Here is a 15,062-nt window from a genome sequence, read left to right on the forward strand (position 1 = left end):
TTACAAGCTATACAGAGGAAGCATAAATAAAGCAATAACTAAGTATTGAGAACAATATGTACGTCATACAACTCACTTTGGGCATGCACACCATCCCACAAGTCCAGAGATATGAGTGAGTCCAGTTGCTGATGGGCAGAGACATGTTAATAATCTTAATGGTTGTACAGTCGTCTCAAATAAAACTGTGAAGGACCTCGGCGTTACTCTGGACCCTGATCTCTCTTTTGAAGAACATATCAAGACCATTTCAAGGACAGCTTCAGAAACTTTCTGTCCAAAAATGATGCAGAAAAAATTAATCCATGCTTTTGTCACTTCTAGGTTAGACTACTGCAATGCTCTACTTTCCGGCTACCCGGATAAAGCACTAAATAAACTTCAGTTGGTGCTAAATACGGCTGCTAGAATCTGACTAGATCCAAAATGTGATCATATTACTCCAGTGCTAGCCTCTCTACACTGGCTTCCTGTCAAAGCAAGGGCTGATTTCAAGGTTTTACTGCTAACCTACAAAGCATTACATGGGCTTGCTCCTACCTATCTCTCTGATTTCGTCCTGCCGTGCATGGGCCTATACGTACGCTACGGTCACAAGACGCAGGCCTCCTAATTGTCCCTAGAATTTCTAAGCAAACAGCTGGAGGCAGGGATTTCTCCTATAGAGCTCAATTTTTATGGAACGGTCTGCCTACCCATGTCTGAGACGCAAACTCGGTCTCAACCTTTAAGTCTTTACTGAAGACTCATCTCTTCAGTGGGTCATATGATTGAGTGTAATCTGGCCCAGGAGTGGGAAGGTGAACGGAAAGGCTCTGGAGCAAACGAACCGCCCTTGCTGTCTCTGCCTGGCCGGTTCCCCTCTTTCCACTGGGATTCTCTGCCTTTAACCCTATTACAGGGTCTGAGTCACTGGCTTACTGAGGCACTCTCATGCCGTCCCTGGAAGGGGTGTGTCACCTGAGTGGGTTGATTCACTGATGTGGTCATCCTTTCTGGGTGGCGCCCCCTTGGGTTGTGCCATGGCGGAGATCTTTGTGGGCTATACTCAGCCTTGTCTCAGGATGGTAAATTGGTGGTTGAAGATATCCCTCTAGTGATGTGGGGGCTGTGCTTTGGAAAAGTGGGTGGAGTTATATCCTTCCTGTTTAATAATAATAATAATATATGCCATTTAGCAGACGCTTTTATCCAAAGCGACTTACAGTCATGTGTGCATACATTCTACGTATGGGTGGTCCCGGGGATCGAACCCACTACCCTGGCGTTACAAGCACCATGCTCTACCAACTGAGCTACAGAAGGACCTCTGTTTGGCCCTGTCCGGGGGTGTCCTCGGATGGGGCCACAGTGTCTCCAGACCCCTCCTGTCTCAGCCTCCAGTATTTATACTGCAGTAGTTTATGTGTCGGGGGGCTAGGGTCAGTTTGTTATATCTGGAGTACTTCTCCTGTCCTATTCGGTGTCCTGTGTGAATCTAAGTGTGCGTTCTCTAATTCTCTCCTTCTCTCTTTCTTTCTTTCTCTCTCTCGGAGGACCTGAGCCCTAGGACCATGCCCCAGGACTACCTGACATGATGACTCCTTGCTGTCCCCTGTCCACCTGGCCGTGCTGCTGCTCCAGTTTAAACTGTTCTGCCTTATTATTATTCGACCATGTTAGTCATTTATGAACATTTTAACATCTTGGCCATGTTCTGTTATAATCTCCACCCGGCACAGCCAGAAGAGGACTGGCCACCCCACATAGCCTGGTTCCTCTCTAGGTTTCTTCCTAGGTTTTGGCCTTTCTAGGGAGTTTTTCCTAGCCACCGTGCTTCTACACCTGCATTGCTTGCTGTTTGGGGTTTTAGGCTGGGTTTCTGTACAGCACTTTGAGATATCAGCTGATGTATGAAGGGCTTTATAAATACATTTGATTTTATGTTGCTCTCTGCCACTGCTTGAGGGAGACTGACAGTTTTGTGTGCCCATGTTGCTCTCTGCCACTGCTTGAGGGAGACTGAGTTTTGTGTGGCCTGTATAGTCAAGAGAGTGGCCAGATGTCCGGCCCCCTAGCAACCTCTCAGAGCACTAGCCAGCAGCATACCACCTGCATCCCACTGCTGGCTCGCTTCTGAAGCTAACCCGTCAGTTCCTGGATGGAAGACCAGATGCTGCTGGAGGGCCAGTAGAAGGCACTCTTTCCTTTGGTCTAAATAAAATATCACAATGCCCCAGGGCAGTGATTGGGGACATTGCCCTGTGTAGGGTGCCATCTTTTGTGTGTCCTGACTCTCTGTGGTCACTAAAGATATCACGGCACTTATTGTAGGGGGTGTCCTGGTTCAATTCCCAATCTGGCCCTCATACCATCATGGCCACCTAATAAACCCCAGCTTACAATTGGCTCTTTCCTCTCCCCTGTAACTATTCCCGGGTGGTTGCTGTAAATGAGAATGTGTTCTCAGTCAACCTACCTGGTAAAATAAAGCACCCTACAGTCCACCAAGTCCTCACATCCTGTGGGCAGCAGGTAGCCTAGAGGTTAAGAGCATTGAGCCAGAAACCAAAAGGTTGCTGGTTTGAATCCTTAAGCCAACTAGGTAAAATAAAAAAAAACTGTAAATGTGCCCATGAGCAAGGCACTTAGCCCTAATTGCTCTGGATAAGATGTGATAAATTACCACACTGTACAAAAAACATTCACCAAGAGTTTTTAACATAAACCACATTTCCATCCACAGATTTGGAGTGTAGTCATACCGTATAAAAAAATAACAGCTATATTGGAAACAGGAAGTTTCGGTACAATTTTATAAATGCAGACAGATAATTTGTCCATTTGACATGGTGAGACTTTTTAGTGTCGGTAAAATGTATTACCCAAGAAATAGCGGTGGAAACGCCTTCATGAGGAAATATTGATATAATCACCAGCATATCAAGGTCAAGTTGGAGTCACACGATGACATGGGGTTCTACCACGACTCAGGAAATCATGCAGTTTATTACAGATGAAATCAATGATCAACTTCAGATACGAAGTGCACAGTGATGCTCTTCTCCAATAAATGGAGGTTCTTATTGTGGTGATCGATGCTTTACTGCCATTTGACAAATACAAATATTAAAATCCATAATAATCTCATCATGCAGATTAGCCCAGTGGTTCCCAAACCGCGGGGAACTCAGTCCGGCTGTAAACTTCCTCTTGAGAGTTGTAATGGTAGAAAGCACAAGGTGATGCATCACCAGTTCCTCTTTAGAGAGATATTTATAACTTGTCAAGAAATGTCCAGATCAACCCGCCTACAGATCAGTTAAGTTTTTTAGTACATAGATATTGTTGTATTTTTCTTGTCACTCAAATATCCCATGAATACACATGAGACAGGGCAAAAATGTATAGAATTCAAAGAAAATGTGCTTTAAAACAGCAAATTATTCTTTATATCACAATGACAAGATGTAAACTTTAAAACTGTGTGAACATATGTCTTGAACAGATGTCTTGAACAGGACTTGAACAGATGACTTGAACAGATGAACAGGACTTGAACAGATGACTTGAACAGGACTTGAACAGATGACTTGAACAGATGAACAGGACTTGAACAGGACTTGAACAGATGACTTGAACAGGACTTGAACAGATGACTTGAACATGTTCAGGACTTGAACAGATGACTGAACAGGACAAAAGATCCAGATGTCTTGAACAGGTGAACAGGACTTGAACATGTCTTGAACACTGAACAGATGACTTGAAAGATGTGGTTCTTGATATTTCAGGTGAAAACATTCCACTGGTGGGAAAAATGTGGATATTTTCATTACGGATTCTAGAATATTCCCATAGAAATCACATCGCCAATTGGATGGAAATCAAGCTACTGAGAAGGTAGTGTAAGTCAGAAACATCTCCCACAGTAAAATCTCAGACGCAACACATACAAATGGATCTTTTAATATATTAGTAATGACATGTTCATTTGATTCTACAGAGATAGGAATAGGAAACATTTAGCAATACAAAGTCCCAATCAGATCATTCCTTCAACAAATACAAAATGTTAAAGTATACCGTGCTTCCCAAACGGCACCCTAGTCCTTTTATAGTGCACTACCCTGGTCAATAGTAGAGGACTAGGGCACCATTTGAGAAGCAGGAATTTCATCACAGGGATGAGGTTCTGTCCCAAAGAAAACAACAATACCATCTCTCTTGCTTTCTGGTCCCATAGAAAACAACATTACCACATCTCTTCCTGTCTGGTCCCATAGAAAACAACATTACCACATCTCTTCCTGTCTGGTCCCATAGAAAACAACATTACCATCTCTTCCTGTCTGGTCTCATAGAAAAAACATAACCACTCTCTTCCTGTCTGGTCCCATAGAAAACAACATTACCACCTCTTCCTGTCTGGTCCCATAGAAAACAACATTACCACATCTCTTCCTGTCTGGTCTCATAGAAAACAACATTACCACATCTCTTCCTGTCTGGTCTCATAGAAAACAACATTACCACATCTCTTCCTGTCTGGTCTCATAGAAAACAACATTACCACATCTCTTCCTGTCTGGTCCCATAGAAAACAACATTACCACCTCTTCCTGTCTGGTCCCATATAAAACAACATTACCACCTCTCTTCCTGTCTGGTCCCATATAAAACAACATTACCACATCTCTTCCTGTCTTCAATACATTCTAAAATGCTTTCTAAGAACATTTATTTAATTCACCCCCCCCCCCAAAAAAAAAAAAAAACATGAACTAAAATATGTGAAATAATTATTTACATAATAGGTGTAGTCTCCATTTGGTAACCAGTGTTGAGGTGTCTATTTGTGCACACCAACTGTAGCATAACATTTTTTAGGTAGGTCTCCTCCCCATTTTGTCCCGCTTGCTTCTGTTTATTTCCTAGTGAATACACCCCTGTACTCAATCACAGCATCGTCCAATCAGCTATTTACACCAGTATCACCCTGACAACGTGTCTGGAAACAACACAGGTAACTCAGGTTACCACTAGGAAGTCCCGGCGTCTTTGCTGCTCAACCAAACACACAAACTAATGGGTTAGTGCTATTGGGAATGGTTGGGACATCCCTACCCTAAACCTAACTTGAAAGGCTTGCACATATGGCTCCGAATGGGGATTTAGCGTTCGTCTGTCGAGCGTTCGTCTGTCGAGCGTTGCCGAGCGTTCGCTGTCGAGCGTTCAGCGCACTGTGTTTTAGGGACCACCGTTTATAGACGTCTGACCAGAGACACATTTAACCTGATTCTACATGTAAAATCTGTGCGCACTCGGTTCACAAATTACGTTCAGAGGGGCCAAGTACTCTGGGCCAGAAAACACTACTGCTGTGTCTGAGCCCTTAACCTCGGGCCGAACCTTAACCCTTACCTAGACTAGTTTAAATTTAAACTTGAATGGGATGACATTGTTGGGACGTCCCAAGCATCCCAAATAGCAAGGACCCTAACAAATACCGAAGAGAAAACACATGATGTACAGGGTAAAGTTTCCCTAGGAACAGATTTTGGATCAGCTCTTCACCTCCACAAATCCCAACATAAAACAGTGGAGGAAATGCAAAACTGATTCAAGATCAGAATCTAGGGCAACTTCACTCTACACCGATCATTCACCACAATGGTTTCAATGTGTCACACACACACACACACACACACACACACACACACACACACACACACACACACACACACACACACACACACACACACACACACACACACACACACACACACAAATTACCGAACAGAACAGCGAAGAACCACAATATAAACAAGAGAATACTTTCTTGATTTTCAAGAAATGAAAATAGCCAAATAACTAATACAGCGTTTCCCCCCCTGACTGCTCGTTATAACTACTGAACCTGTCCTTCTCCACTATGTTGAATAACCTGTCCCTCTCCACTATGTTGAGTAACCCGTCCTTCTCCACTATGTTGATTAACCTGTCCTTCTCCACTATGTTGAGTAACCCGTCCTTCTCCACTATGTTGATTAACCTGTCCTTCTCCACTACCTACCATCACTATGTTGAGTAACCCGTCCTTCTCCACTATGTTGAGTAACCTGTCCTTCTCCGCTACCTACCATCACTATGTTGAATAACCTGTCCTTCTCCACTATGTTGAGTAACCTGTCCTTCTCCACTATGTTGATTAACCTGTCCTTCTCCACTATGTTGATTAACCTGTCCTTCTCCACTATGTTGATTAACCTGTCCTTCTCCACTACCATGTTGAGTAACCTGTCCTTCTCCGCTACCTACTAGTATAAAAAATATAACAAAAAAATCCTTGGTTGTGTAGTAAGTTGATTGTCATACAGTGACTCAATCACAAGCCCATCTGCATGTCAGCGAAGTTGAAGAAGTTGTCCACATCTCGAGAGGAAGTATTTCTGTTGTCTGAAACAAACACCTGCAGGGAATAGGACAGAGTTACTTCACATACAGGTACTATATTATTAGCTAGTTCAGTTCTGACTAACACTTTCAGTACTATTGATAAAATCCTGAGCTCTTTTTAAAATGGTATTTTACCAGGTTAGTTTCACTGACATTAAAACAATAAATGTAAAAAAATATATATAAATGAATATATGACCCCTTTTTTCTCCCCAATTTCGTATTATCCAACTGGTAGTTACAGTCTCATCGCTGCAACTCCCGTACGGACTCGGGAGAGGCGAAGGTCGAGAGCCGTGCGTCCTCCGAAACACGACCCGACCAAGTCGCACTGCTTCTTGACACAATGCCAGCTTAACCTAGAAGCCAGCCGCACCAATGTGTCGGAGGAAACGCCGTGCACCTGGCGACCATGTTAGCGTGCACTGCGCCCGGTCCGCCACAGGAGTCGCTAGTGCCCGATGGGACAAGGACATCCCTGCCGACCAAACCCTCCCCTAACCCGGTACCCTCCCTAACCCGGACGACGCTGGGCCAAACCCTCCCCTAACCCGGACGACGCTGAAACGACGACGCTGGGCCAAACCCTCCCTAACCCGGACGACGCTGGGCCAAACCCTCCCCTAACGACGCTGGGCCGAACCCTCCTAATCCCGGACGACGCTGGGCCAAACCCTCCCCTAACCCGGACGACGCTGGGCCAAACCCTCCCCTAACCCGGACGATGCTGAGCCAAACCTCCCCTAACCCAGACGACGCTGAGCCAAACCCTCCCCCTAACCCAGACGACGCTGGGCCAAACCCTCCCCTAACGACGCTGGGCCGAACCCTCTCCTAATCCCGGACGACGCTGGGCCAAACCCTCTCCTAATCCCGGACGACGCTGGGCCAAACCCGGACGACGCTGGGCCAAACCTCCCCTAACCCGGACGCTGGGCCAAACCCTCCCCCTAACCCGGACGACGCTGAGCCAAACCCTCCCCTAACCCGGACGACGCTGGGCCAAACCCTCCCCTAACCCAGACGACGCTGGGCCAAACCCTCCCTAACCCGGACGACGCTGGGCCAAACCCTCCCTAACCCGGACGACGCTGGGCCAAACCCTCCCTAACCTGGACGACGCTGGGTCAATTGTGCGCCGCCCCATGGGTATCCCGGTTGCGGCAGGCTGCGGCAGAACCTGGACTAGAACCAGTAACACAGCTAGCACTGAGATGCAGTGCCTTAGACCACTGTGCCACTCAGTAGGCCCAACAAATGTTTTGTCTAGAGATGTCAGAAATGCTGTTACCTTGGTTCCACTGAACATCTCACTGGCAATGCTCTTGCAGGCCTCCACTACCCCGTCCCCATTCAACTCCAGAGCTGTCACTGGGCCTGTGGCAAAAAGAGATGCAGTTCAGAAATGCATGCCTAATCATCATAAGCACTAAACCAACTCATTAACACAATTCTTTCCTTCAACTATGAGGATCTTATCCCCCCTTTCTCTTGGTTCAAAGGTCATCATACATCACAGAGAACCAGAAACAGCAAACCGATGTCTGCCCTAGCCCAAACCGATAGCCTCAAACCGATGTCTGCCCTAGCCTCAAACCGATGTCTGCCCTAGCCTCAAACCGATGTCTGCCCTAGCCTCAAACCGATGTCTGCCCTAGCCTCAAACCGATGTCTGCCCTAGCCTCAAACCGATGTCTGCCCTAGCCTCAAACCGATGTCTGCCCTAGCCTCAAACCAACGATTAACCCAGATGATATGCAGATTGTCTGCAGGCCCTGGTCAAAAGTAGTGCCCTGTATAGAGAATAAGGAGGGACAGTCTGTGTTCCTTACCGTTGGTGATCCACTCCAGGAGTCCCTCTGCATCGCTCTGGAACACTCTGCTGACGTCCTCGGGGCGCATGGACACTTCCTTAGTCTGGATCAGCACAAACCCTTTCCCAGAGGCCTGGAGTTAATACAGACAGGAAGCAATGACACCATTAAACCCTTTCCCAGAGGCCTGGAGTTAATACAGACAGGAAGCAATGACACCGTTAAACCCTTTCCCAGAGGCCTGGTTAGTTAATACAGACCTGGAGGAAGCAATGACACCGTTAAACCCTTTCCCAGAGGCCTGGAGTTAATACAGACAGGAAGCAATGACACCGTTAAACCCTTTCCCAAAGGCCTGGAGTTAATACAGACAGGAAGCAATGACACAGAGGCCTGAGTTAATACAGACAGGAAGCAATGACACCGTTAAACCCTTTCCCAGAGACCAACTACACTCAATGTGGGGAACAAAATTGAGGCTATGAATAAAAGTTGGAGTTCTTCTCTGTCTGCATTATCAAGGACAACACACAGGTCTTTCCATCATTGTATGACTTTTTTGTGTGCAAATGAACTCAAGCTTACGGACAATGTCAAATGTGATATAGCGAAGCACCTGAGTGAGATGGGTGTGCAATTACGCAGGCACCCGATGTTACAGGAAGGCCATAAAGATCATCAAGGACATCAACCACCCGAACCACTGCCTGTTCACCCCGCTATCATCCAGAAGGCGAGGTCAGTACAGGTGCATCAAAGCTGGGACCGAGAGACTGAAAAACAGCTTCTATCTCAAGGCCAGCAGACTGTTAAACAGCCACCACTAACATTGAGTGACTGCTGCCAACACACTGTCATTGACACTGACCCAACTCCAGCCATTTTAATAATGGGAATTGATGGGAAATGATGTAAATATATCATGTTACAATGCTACCTACATTATTCATCTCATATGCATATGTATATACTGTACTCTACATCATCGATTGCATCCTTATGTAATACATGTATCACTAGCCACTTTAACTATGCCACTTTGTTTACTTTGTCTACACACTCATCTCATGTGTATATACTGTACTCGATACCATCTACTGTATGCTGCTCTGTACCACCACTCATTCATATATCCTTATGTACATATTCCTTATCCCTTACACTGTGTATAAGACAGTAGTTTTGGAATTGTTAGTTAGATTACTTGTTGGTTATCACTGCATTGTCGGAACTAGAAGCACAAGCATTTCGCTACACTCGCATTAACATCTGCTAACCATGTGTATGTGACAAATATAATTTGATTTGATTTGACTTTCCCGAAACGGCTGCCAACAGGATTCGTTAATCCCTTTCATGCCCTGCCTCCAGTCCACTTACCGATATCTGAACAAGAGAGCCTCATCGAAAGACTCATCAGAAGCCACTGCCAGATTTCTGGTTTGGGCTGCGCTCAGAGTATCCTGCCTTGGCAAATCATGCTGTTAAGACATTGATGCCCTTTGCAACCATGTTCCTATGTGAGAGTGGATTCTCAGCCCCCACAAGCATGAAAACTAAAAAAGGCACAGACTGTGTGTAGAAAATAAATGAAGACTGAGACTCTCTCCAATACAACCCAACATTGCAGAGTTATGTGAATCCTTTCAAGCACGCCCTTCTCATTAACCTGTGGTGAGTTCCTCACACCCTTCTCATTAACCTGTGGTGAGTTCCTCACACCCTTCTCATTAACCTGTGGTGAGTTATTCACACCCTTCTCATTAACCTGTGGTGAGTTATTCACACCCTTCTCATTAACCTGTGGTGAGTTCCACCCTTCATTAACCTGTGGTGAGTTATTCACACCCTTCTCATTAACCTGTGGTGAGTTATTCACACCCTTATTAACCTGTGGTGAGTTATTCACACCTTCTCATTAACCTGTGGTGAGTTATTCACACCCTTCTCATTAACCTGTGGTGAGTTATTCACACCCTTCTCATTAACCTGTGGTGAGTTATTCACACCCTTCTCATTAACCTGTGGTGAGTTATTCACACCCTTCTCATTAACCTGTGGTGAGTTATTCACACCCTTCTCATTAACCTGTGGTGAGTTATTCACACCCTTCTCATTAACCTGTGGTGAGTTATTCATACCCTTCTCATTAACCTGTGGTGAGTTATTCACACCCTTCTCATTAACCTGTGGTGAGTTATTCACACCCTTCTCATTAACCTGTGGTGAGTTATTCACACCCTTCTCATTAACCTGTGGTGAGTTATTCACACCCTTCTCATTAACCTGTGGTGAGTTATTCACACCCTTCTCATTAACCTGTGGTGAGTTATTCACACCCTTCTCATTAACCTGTGTTTATTCACACCCTGTATTAACCTGTGGTGAGTTATTCACCATTTTAGATGAAAAGAAAACAAGGTTTTATGTAAGATGGTTAAATGAAGAGCATAATTGATTATTATCATTTGTGCCCTGGTCCTATAAGAGCTCGTCACTTCCCTTCAGCCGGGTAGTGACAAAACCCCTCATTCTTATGTTTAATAAATATATTGTATAGTGTGTGTGTGTGGCAGGCTTACAATGATGCCAAAAACAACATTTGAGAGTGCGCTGACCCTGGTGCTAGAGGGGGTACAGCTGACCCTGGTGCTAGAGGGGGTACAGCTGACCCTGGTGCTAGAGGGGGTACAGCTGACCCTGGTGCTAGAGGGGGTACAGCTGACCCTAGTGCTAGAGGGGGTACAGATGACCCTAGTGCTAGAGGGGGTACAGCTGGAGGTTGAATGTTTGAAGCGGACTGTAAGCAGTTTGGGATCACCTGCTGTTGTGTATTTTACAGATGAGGTGAAGAGCTTAGCTTAATAAGATCAACCAGTTGGGTGCAGCACAGCTTAATAAGATCAACCAGTTGGGTGCAGCACAGCTTAATAAGATCAACCAGTTGGGTGCAGCACAGCTTAATAAGATCAACCAGTTGGGTGCAGCACAGCTTAATAGTCAACCCCCAGTTGGATGTACAATGCCCCACAGACAACAGACTCAACCAGTTGGGTGCAGATGACCCACCAACAGACTAGTATGACCCACCAAACACCAACAGACTAAAACAATGATGACCCCCAAACAGACTGGTAAACAATGATGACCCCCAACAGTAAACAATGATGACCCACCAACAGACTAGTAAACAATGATGACCCAACACCAACAGACTAGTAAACAATGATGACCCACCAACAGACTAGTAAACAATGATGACCCCCAACAGACTAGTAAACAATGATGACCCACCAACAGACTAGTAAACAATGATGACCCACCAACACCAACAGACTAGGCGAGCAGGCCAGAGGTGGATGAACGCAGTGCCCTTGTTTGGGTGTAGGGCCTGATCAGAGCCTGGAGGTACTGAGGTGCCGTTCCCCTCACAGCTCCGTAGGCAAGCACCATGGTCTTGTAGCGGATGCGGCTTCAACTGGAAGCCAGTGGAAGAACGGAGGAGCGGGGGTGACGTGAAGAGAACTTGGGAAGGTTGAACACCAGACGGGCTGCGGCGTTCTGGATGAGTTGAAGGGGTTTAATGGCACAGGCAGGGAGCCCAGCCAACAGCCGGGTTGCAGTAATCCAGACGGGGAGATGACAAGTGCCTGGATTAGGACCTGCGCCGCTTCCTGTGTGAGCAGGGTCGTACTCTGCGGATGTTAGAGCATGAACCTACAGGCGGGCCACCGCCTTGATGTTAGTTGAGAACGACAGGGTGTTGTCCAGGATCACACCAAGGTTCTTGGCGCTCTGGGAGGAGGACACAGTGGAGTTGTCAGCCGTGATGGCGAGATCATGGAACGGGCAGTCCTTCCCCGGGAGGAAGAGCAGCTCCGTCTTGCCGAGGTTCAGCTTGAGGTGGTGATCCGTCATCCACACTGATATGTCTGCCAGACATGCAGAGATGCGATTCGCCACCTGGTCATCAGAAGGGGAAAGGAGAAGATTAATTGTGTGTCGTCTGCATAGCAATGATAAGAGAGACCATGTGAGGTTATGACAGAGCCAAGTGACTTGGTGTATAGCGAGAATAGGAGAGGGCCAAGAACAGAGCCCTGGGGGACACCAGTGGTGAGAGCGCGTGGTGAGGAGACAGATTCTCGCCACGCCACCTGGTAGGAGCGACCTGTCAGGTAGGACGCAATCCAAGCGTGGGCCGCGCCGGAGATGCCCAACTCGGAGAGGGTGGAGAGGAGGATCTGATGGTTCACAGTATCGAAGGCAGCCGATAGATCTAGAAGGATGAGAGCAGAGGAGAGAGAGTTAGCTTTAGCAGTGCGGAGCGCCTCCGTGATACAGAGGAGAGCAGTCTCAGTTGAATGACTAGTCTTGAAACCTGACTGATTTGGATCAAGAAGGTCATTCAGAGAGAGATAGCGGGAGAGCTGGCCAAGGACGGCACGTTCAAGAGTTTTGGAGAGAAAAGAAAGAAGGGATACTGGTCTGTAATTGTTGACATCGGAGGGATCGAGTGTAGGTTTTTTCAGAAGGGGTGCAACTCTCGCTCTCTTGAAGACGGAAGGGACGTAGCCAACGGTCAGGGATGAGTTGATGAGCGAGGTGAGGTAAGGGAGAAGGTCTCCGGAAATGGTCTGGAGAAGAGAGGAGGGGATAGGGTCAAGCGGGCAGGTTGTTGGGCGGCCGGCCGTCACAAGACGCGAGATTTCATCTGGAGAGAGAGGGGAGAAAGAGGTCAGAGCATAGGGTAGGGCAGTGTGAGCAGAACCAGCGGTGTCGTTTGACTTAGCAAACGAGGATCGGATGTCGTCGACCTTCTTTTCAAAATGGTTGACGAAGTCATCTGCAGAGAGGGAGGAGGGGGGAGGGGGCGGAGGATTCAGGAGGGAGGAGAAGGTGGCAAAGAGCTTCCTAGGGTTAGAGGCAGAAGCTTGGAATTTAGCGTGGTAGAAAGTGGCTTTAGCAGCAGAGACAGAGGAGGAAAATGTAGAGAGGAGGGAGTGAAAGGATGCCAGGTCCGCAGGGAGGCGAGTTTTCCTCCATTTCCGCTCGGCTGCCCGGAGCCCTGTTCTGTGAGCTCGCAATGAGTCATCGAGCCACGGAGCGGGGAGGGGAGGACCGAGCCGGCCTGGAGGATAGGGGACATAGAGAGTCAAGGGATGCAGAGAGGGAGGAGAGGAGGGTTGAGGAGGCAGAATCAGGAGATAGGTGGGAGAAGGTTTGAGCGGAGGACCTGAGCCCTAGGAACCATGCCCCAGGACTACCTGACATGATGACTCCTTGCTGTCCCCAGTCCACCTGGCCATGCTGCTGCTCCAGTTTCAACTGGCCTGGGCCCTAGGACCATGTCCCAGGACTACCTGACATGAGGACTCCTTGCTGTCCCCAGTCCACCTGGCTGCTCCTGCTCAGTTTCAACTGTTCTGCCTTGTGTTAGCCATGCTGGTCATTTATGAACATTTGAACATCTTGTACGTTCTGTTATAATCCCACCTGGCACAGCCAGAGGCCAGCCACCCCACATATGCTCTCTCTAATTCTCTCTTTCTTTCTCTCTCGGAGGACCTGAGCCCTAGGACCGTGCCCCAGGACTACCTGACATGATGGCTCCTTGCTGTCCCAGTCCATCTGACTGTGCTGCTGCTCCAGTTTCAACTGTTCTGCCTTATTATTATTTGACCATGCTGGTCATTTATGAACATTTGAACATCTTGGTCATGTTCTGTTATAATCTCTACCCGCACAGCCAGAAGAGGACTGGCCACCCCACATAGCCCGGTTCCTCTCTGGGTTTCTTCCTAGGTTTTGGCCTTTCTAGGGAGTTTTTCCTAACCACCGTGCTTACCTGCATTGTTTGCTGTTTGGGGTTTTAGGCTGGGTTTCTGTACAACACTTTTGAGATATCAACTGATGTACGAAGGGCTATATAAATAAATGTGATTTGATTTGATTTGAGTAGCGGGGAGAGAGAGCGAAGGTTGGGACGGTGCTGATACTATCCGAGAGGGGCAGTGTGGAAGTGTTGGATGAGAGCGAGAGGGAAAAGGATACAAGGTAGTGGTTTGAGACTTGGAGGGGAGTTGCAATGAGGTTAGTGGAAGAACAGCATCTAGTAAAGATGAGGTCGAGCGTATTGCCTGCCTTGTGAGTAGGGGGGGAAGGTGAGAGGGTGAGGTCAAAAGAGGAGAGGAGTGAAAGAAGGAGGCAGAGAGGAAAGAGTCAAAGGTAGACGTGGGGAGGTTAAAGTCGCCCAGAACTGTGAGAGGTGAGCCGTCCCCGAGAAAGGAGCTTATCAAGGCATCAAGCTCCTGATGAACTCTCCGAGGGAACCTGGAGGGCGATAAATGATAAGGATGTTAAGCTTGAAAGGGCTAGTAACTGTGACAGCATGGAATTCAAAGGAGGCGAGTAGACAGATGGGTAAGGGGAGAAAGAGAGAATGACCACTTGGGAGAGATGAGGATCCCGGGTGCCACCACCCCGGCTGACCAGACGCTCTCCGGTGCGAGAACACGGGGTTTCTTGACTTCATGAGAGAGCAGTAGGAGTAGCAGTGTTGTCTGTGGTGATCCATATGTTCATTAGGCCAAGTCGAGGGACTGAGGAGGCATGGGGCTGAGATTAACTCTGCCTTGTTGATCGCAGATTGGCAGTTCCAGAGGCTACCGGAGACCTGGAACTCCACGTGGGTCGTGCGCGCTGGGACCACCAGAGTAGGGTGGCCGCGGCCACGCGGTGAGGAGCGTTTGTATGGTCTGTGCAGAGAGGAGAGAACAGGGATAAACCGACACATAGTTGACAGACTAG

General features: G+C 47.5%; 1 protein-coding gene across 1 annotated transcript; it reads right to left on the minus strand.

Moving 5' to 3' along the window:
* Nucleotides 1–5,663: 5,663 nt before the first annotated feature.
* On the minus strand, nucleotides 5,664–8,390 carry LOC123995908 (protein XRP2-like). Its single transcript, XM_046299573.1, has 3 exons — nucleotides 8,271–8,390; nucleotides 7,730–7,815; nucleotides 5,664–6,451 (listed from the first exon to the last, which is right to left on the minus strand). Exons 1-3 carry the CDS (start codon nucleotides 8,338–8,340, stop codon nucleotides 6,368–6,370), a joined length of 240 nt encoding a protein of 79 aa, XP_046155529.1. The 5' UTR covers nucleotides 8,341–8,390; the 3' UTR covers nucleotides 5,664–6,367.
* Nucleotides 8,391–15,062: the final 6,672 nt, after the last annotated feature.

Source organism: Oncorhynchus gorbuscha, linkage group LG02 (genome assembly GCF_021184085.1).
Source record: "Oncorhynchus gorbuscha isolate QuinsamMale2020 ecotype Even-year linkage group LG02, OgorEven_v1.0, whole genome shotgun sequence".
NCBI lineage: Eukaryota > Metazoa > Chordata > Actinopteri > Salmoniformes > Salmonidae > Oncorhynchus > Oncorhynchus gorbuscha.

Bases quoted from the DNA above. Each gene is read 5' to 3' on its own strand.
- LOC123995908 (XM_046299573.1), bottom strand. From the start codon at position 8,340: ATGCGCCCCGAGGACGTCAGCAGAGTGTTCCAGAGCGATGCAGAGGGA. The intron at 7,816-8,270 runs GTAAGGAACACA...TTTTTGCCACAG, and splicing joins CCTGGAGTGGATCACCAACG to GCCCAGTGACAGCTCTGGAG. The intron at 6,452-7,729 runs GTAACAGCATTT...TATTCCCTGCAG, and splicing joins AGATGTTCAGTGGAACCAAG to GTGTTTGTTTCAGACAACAG.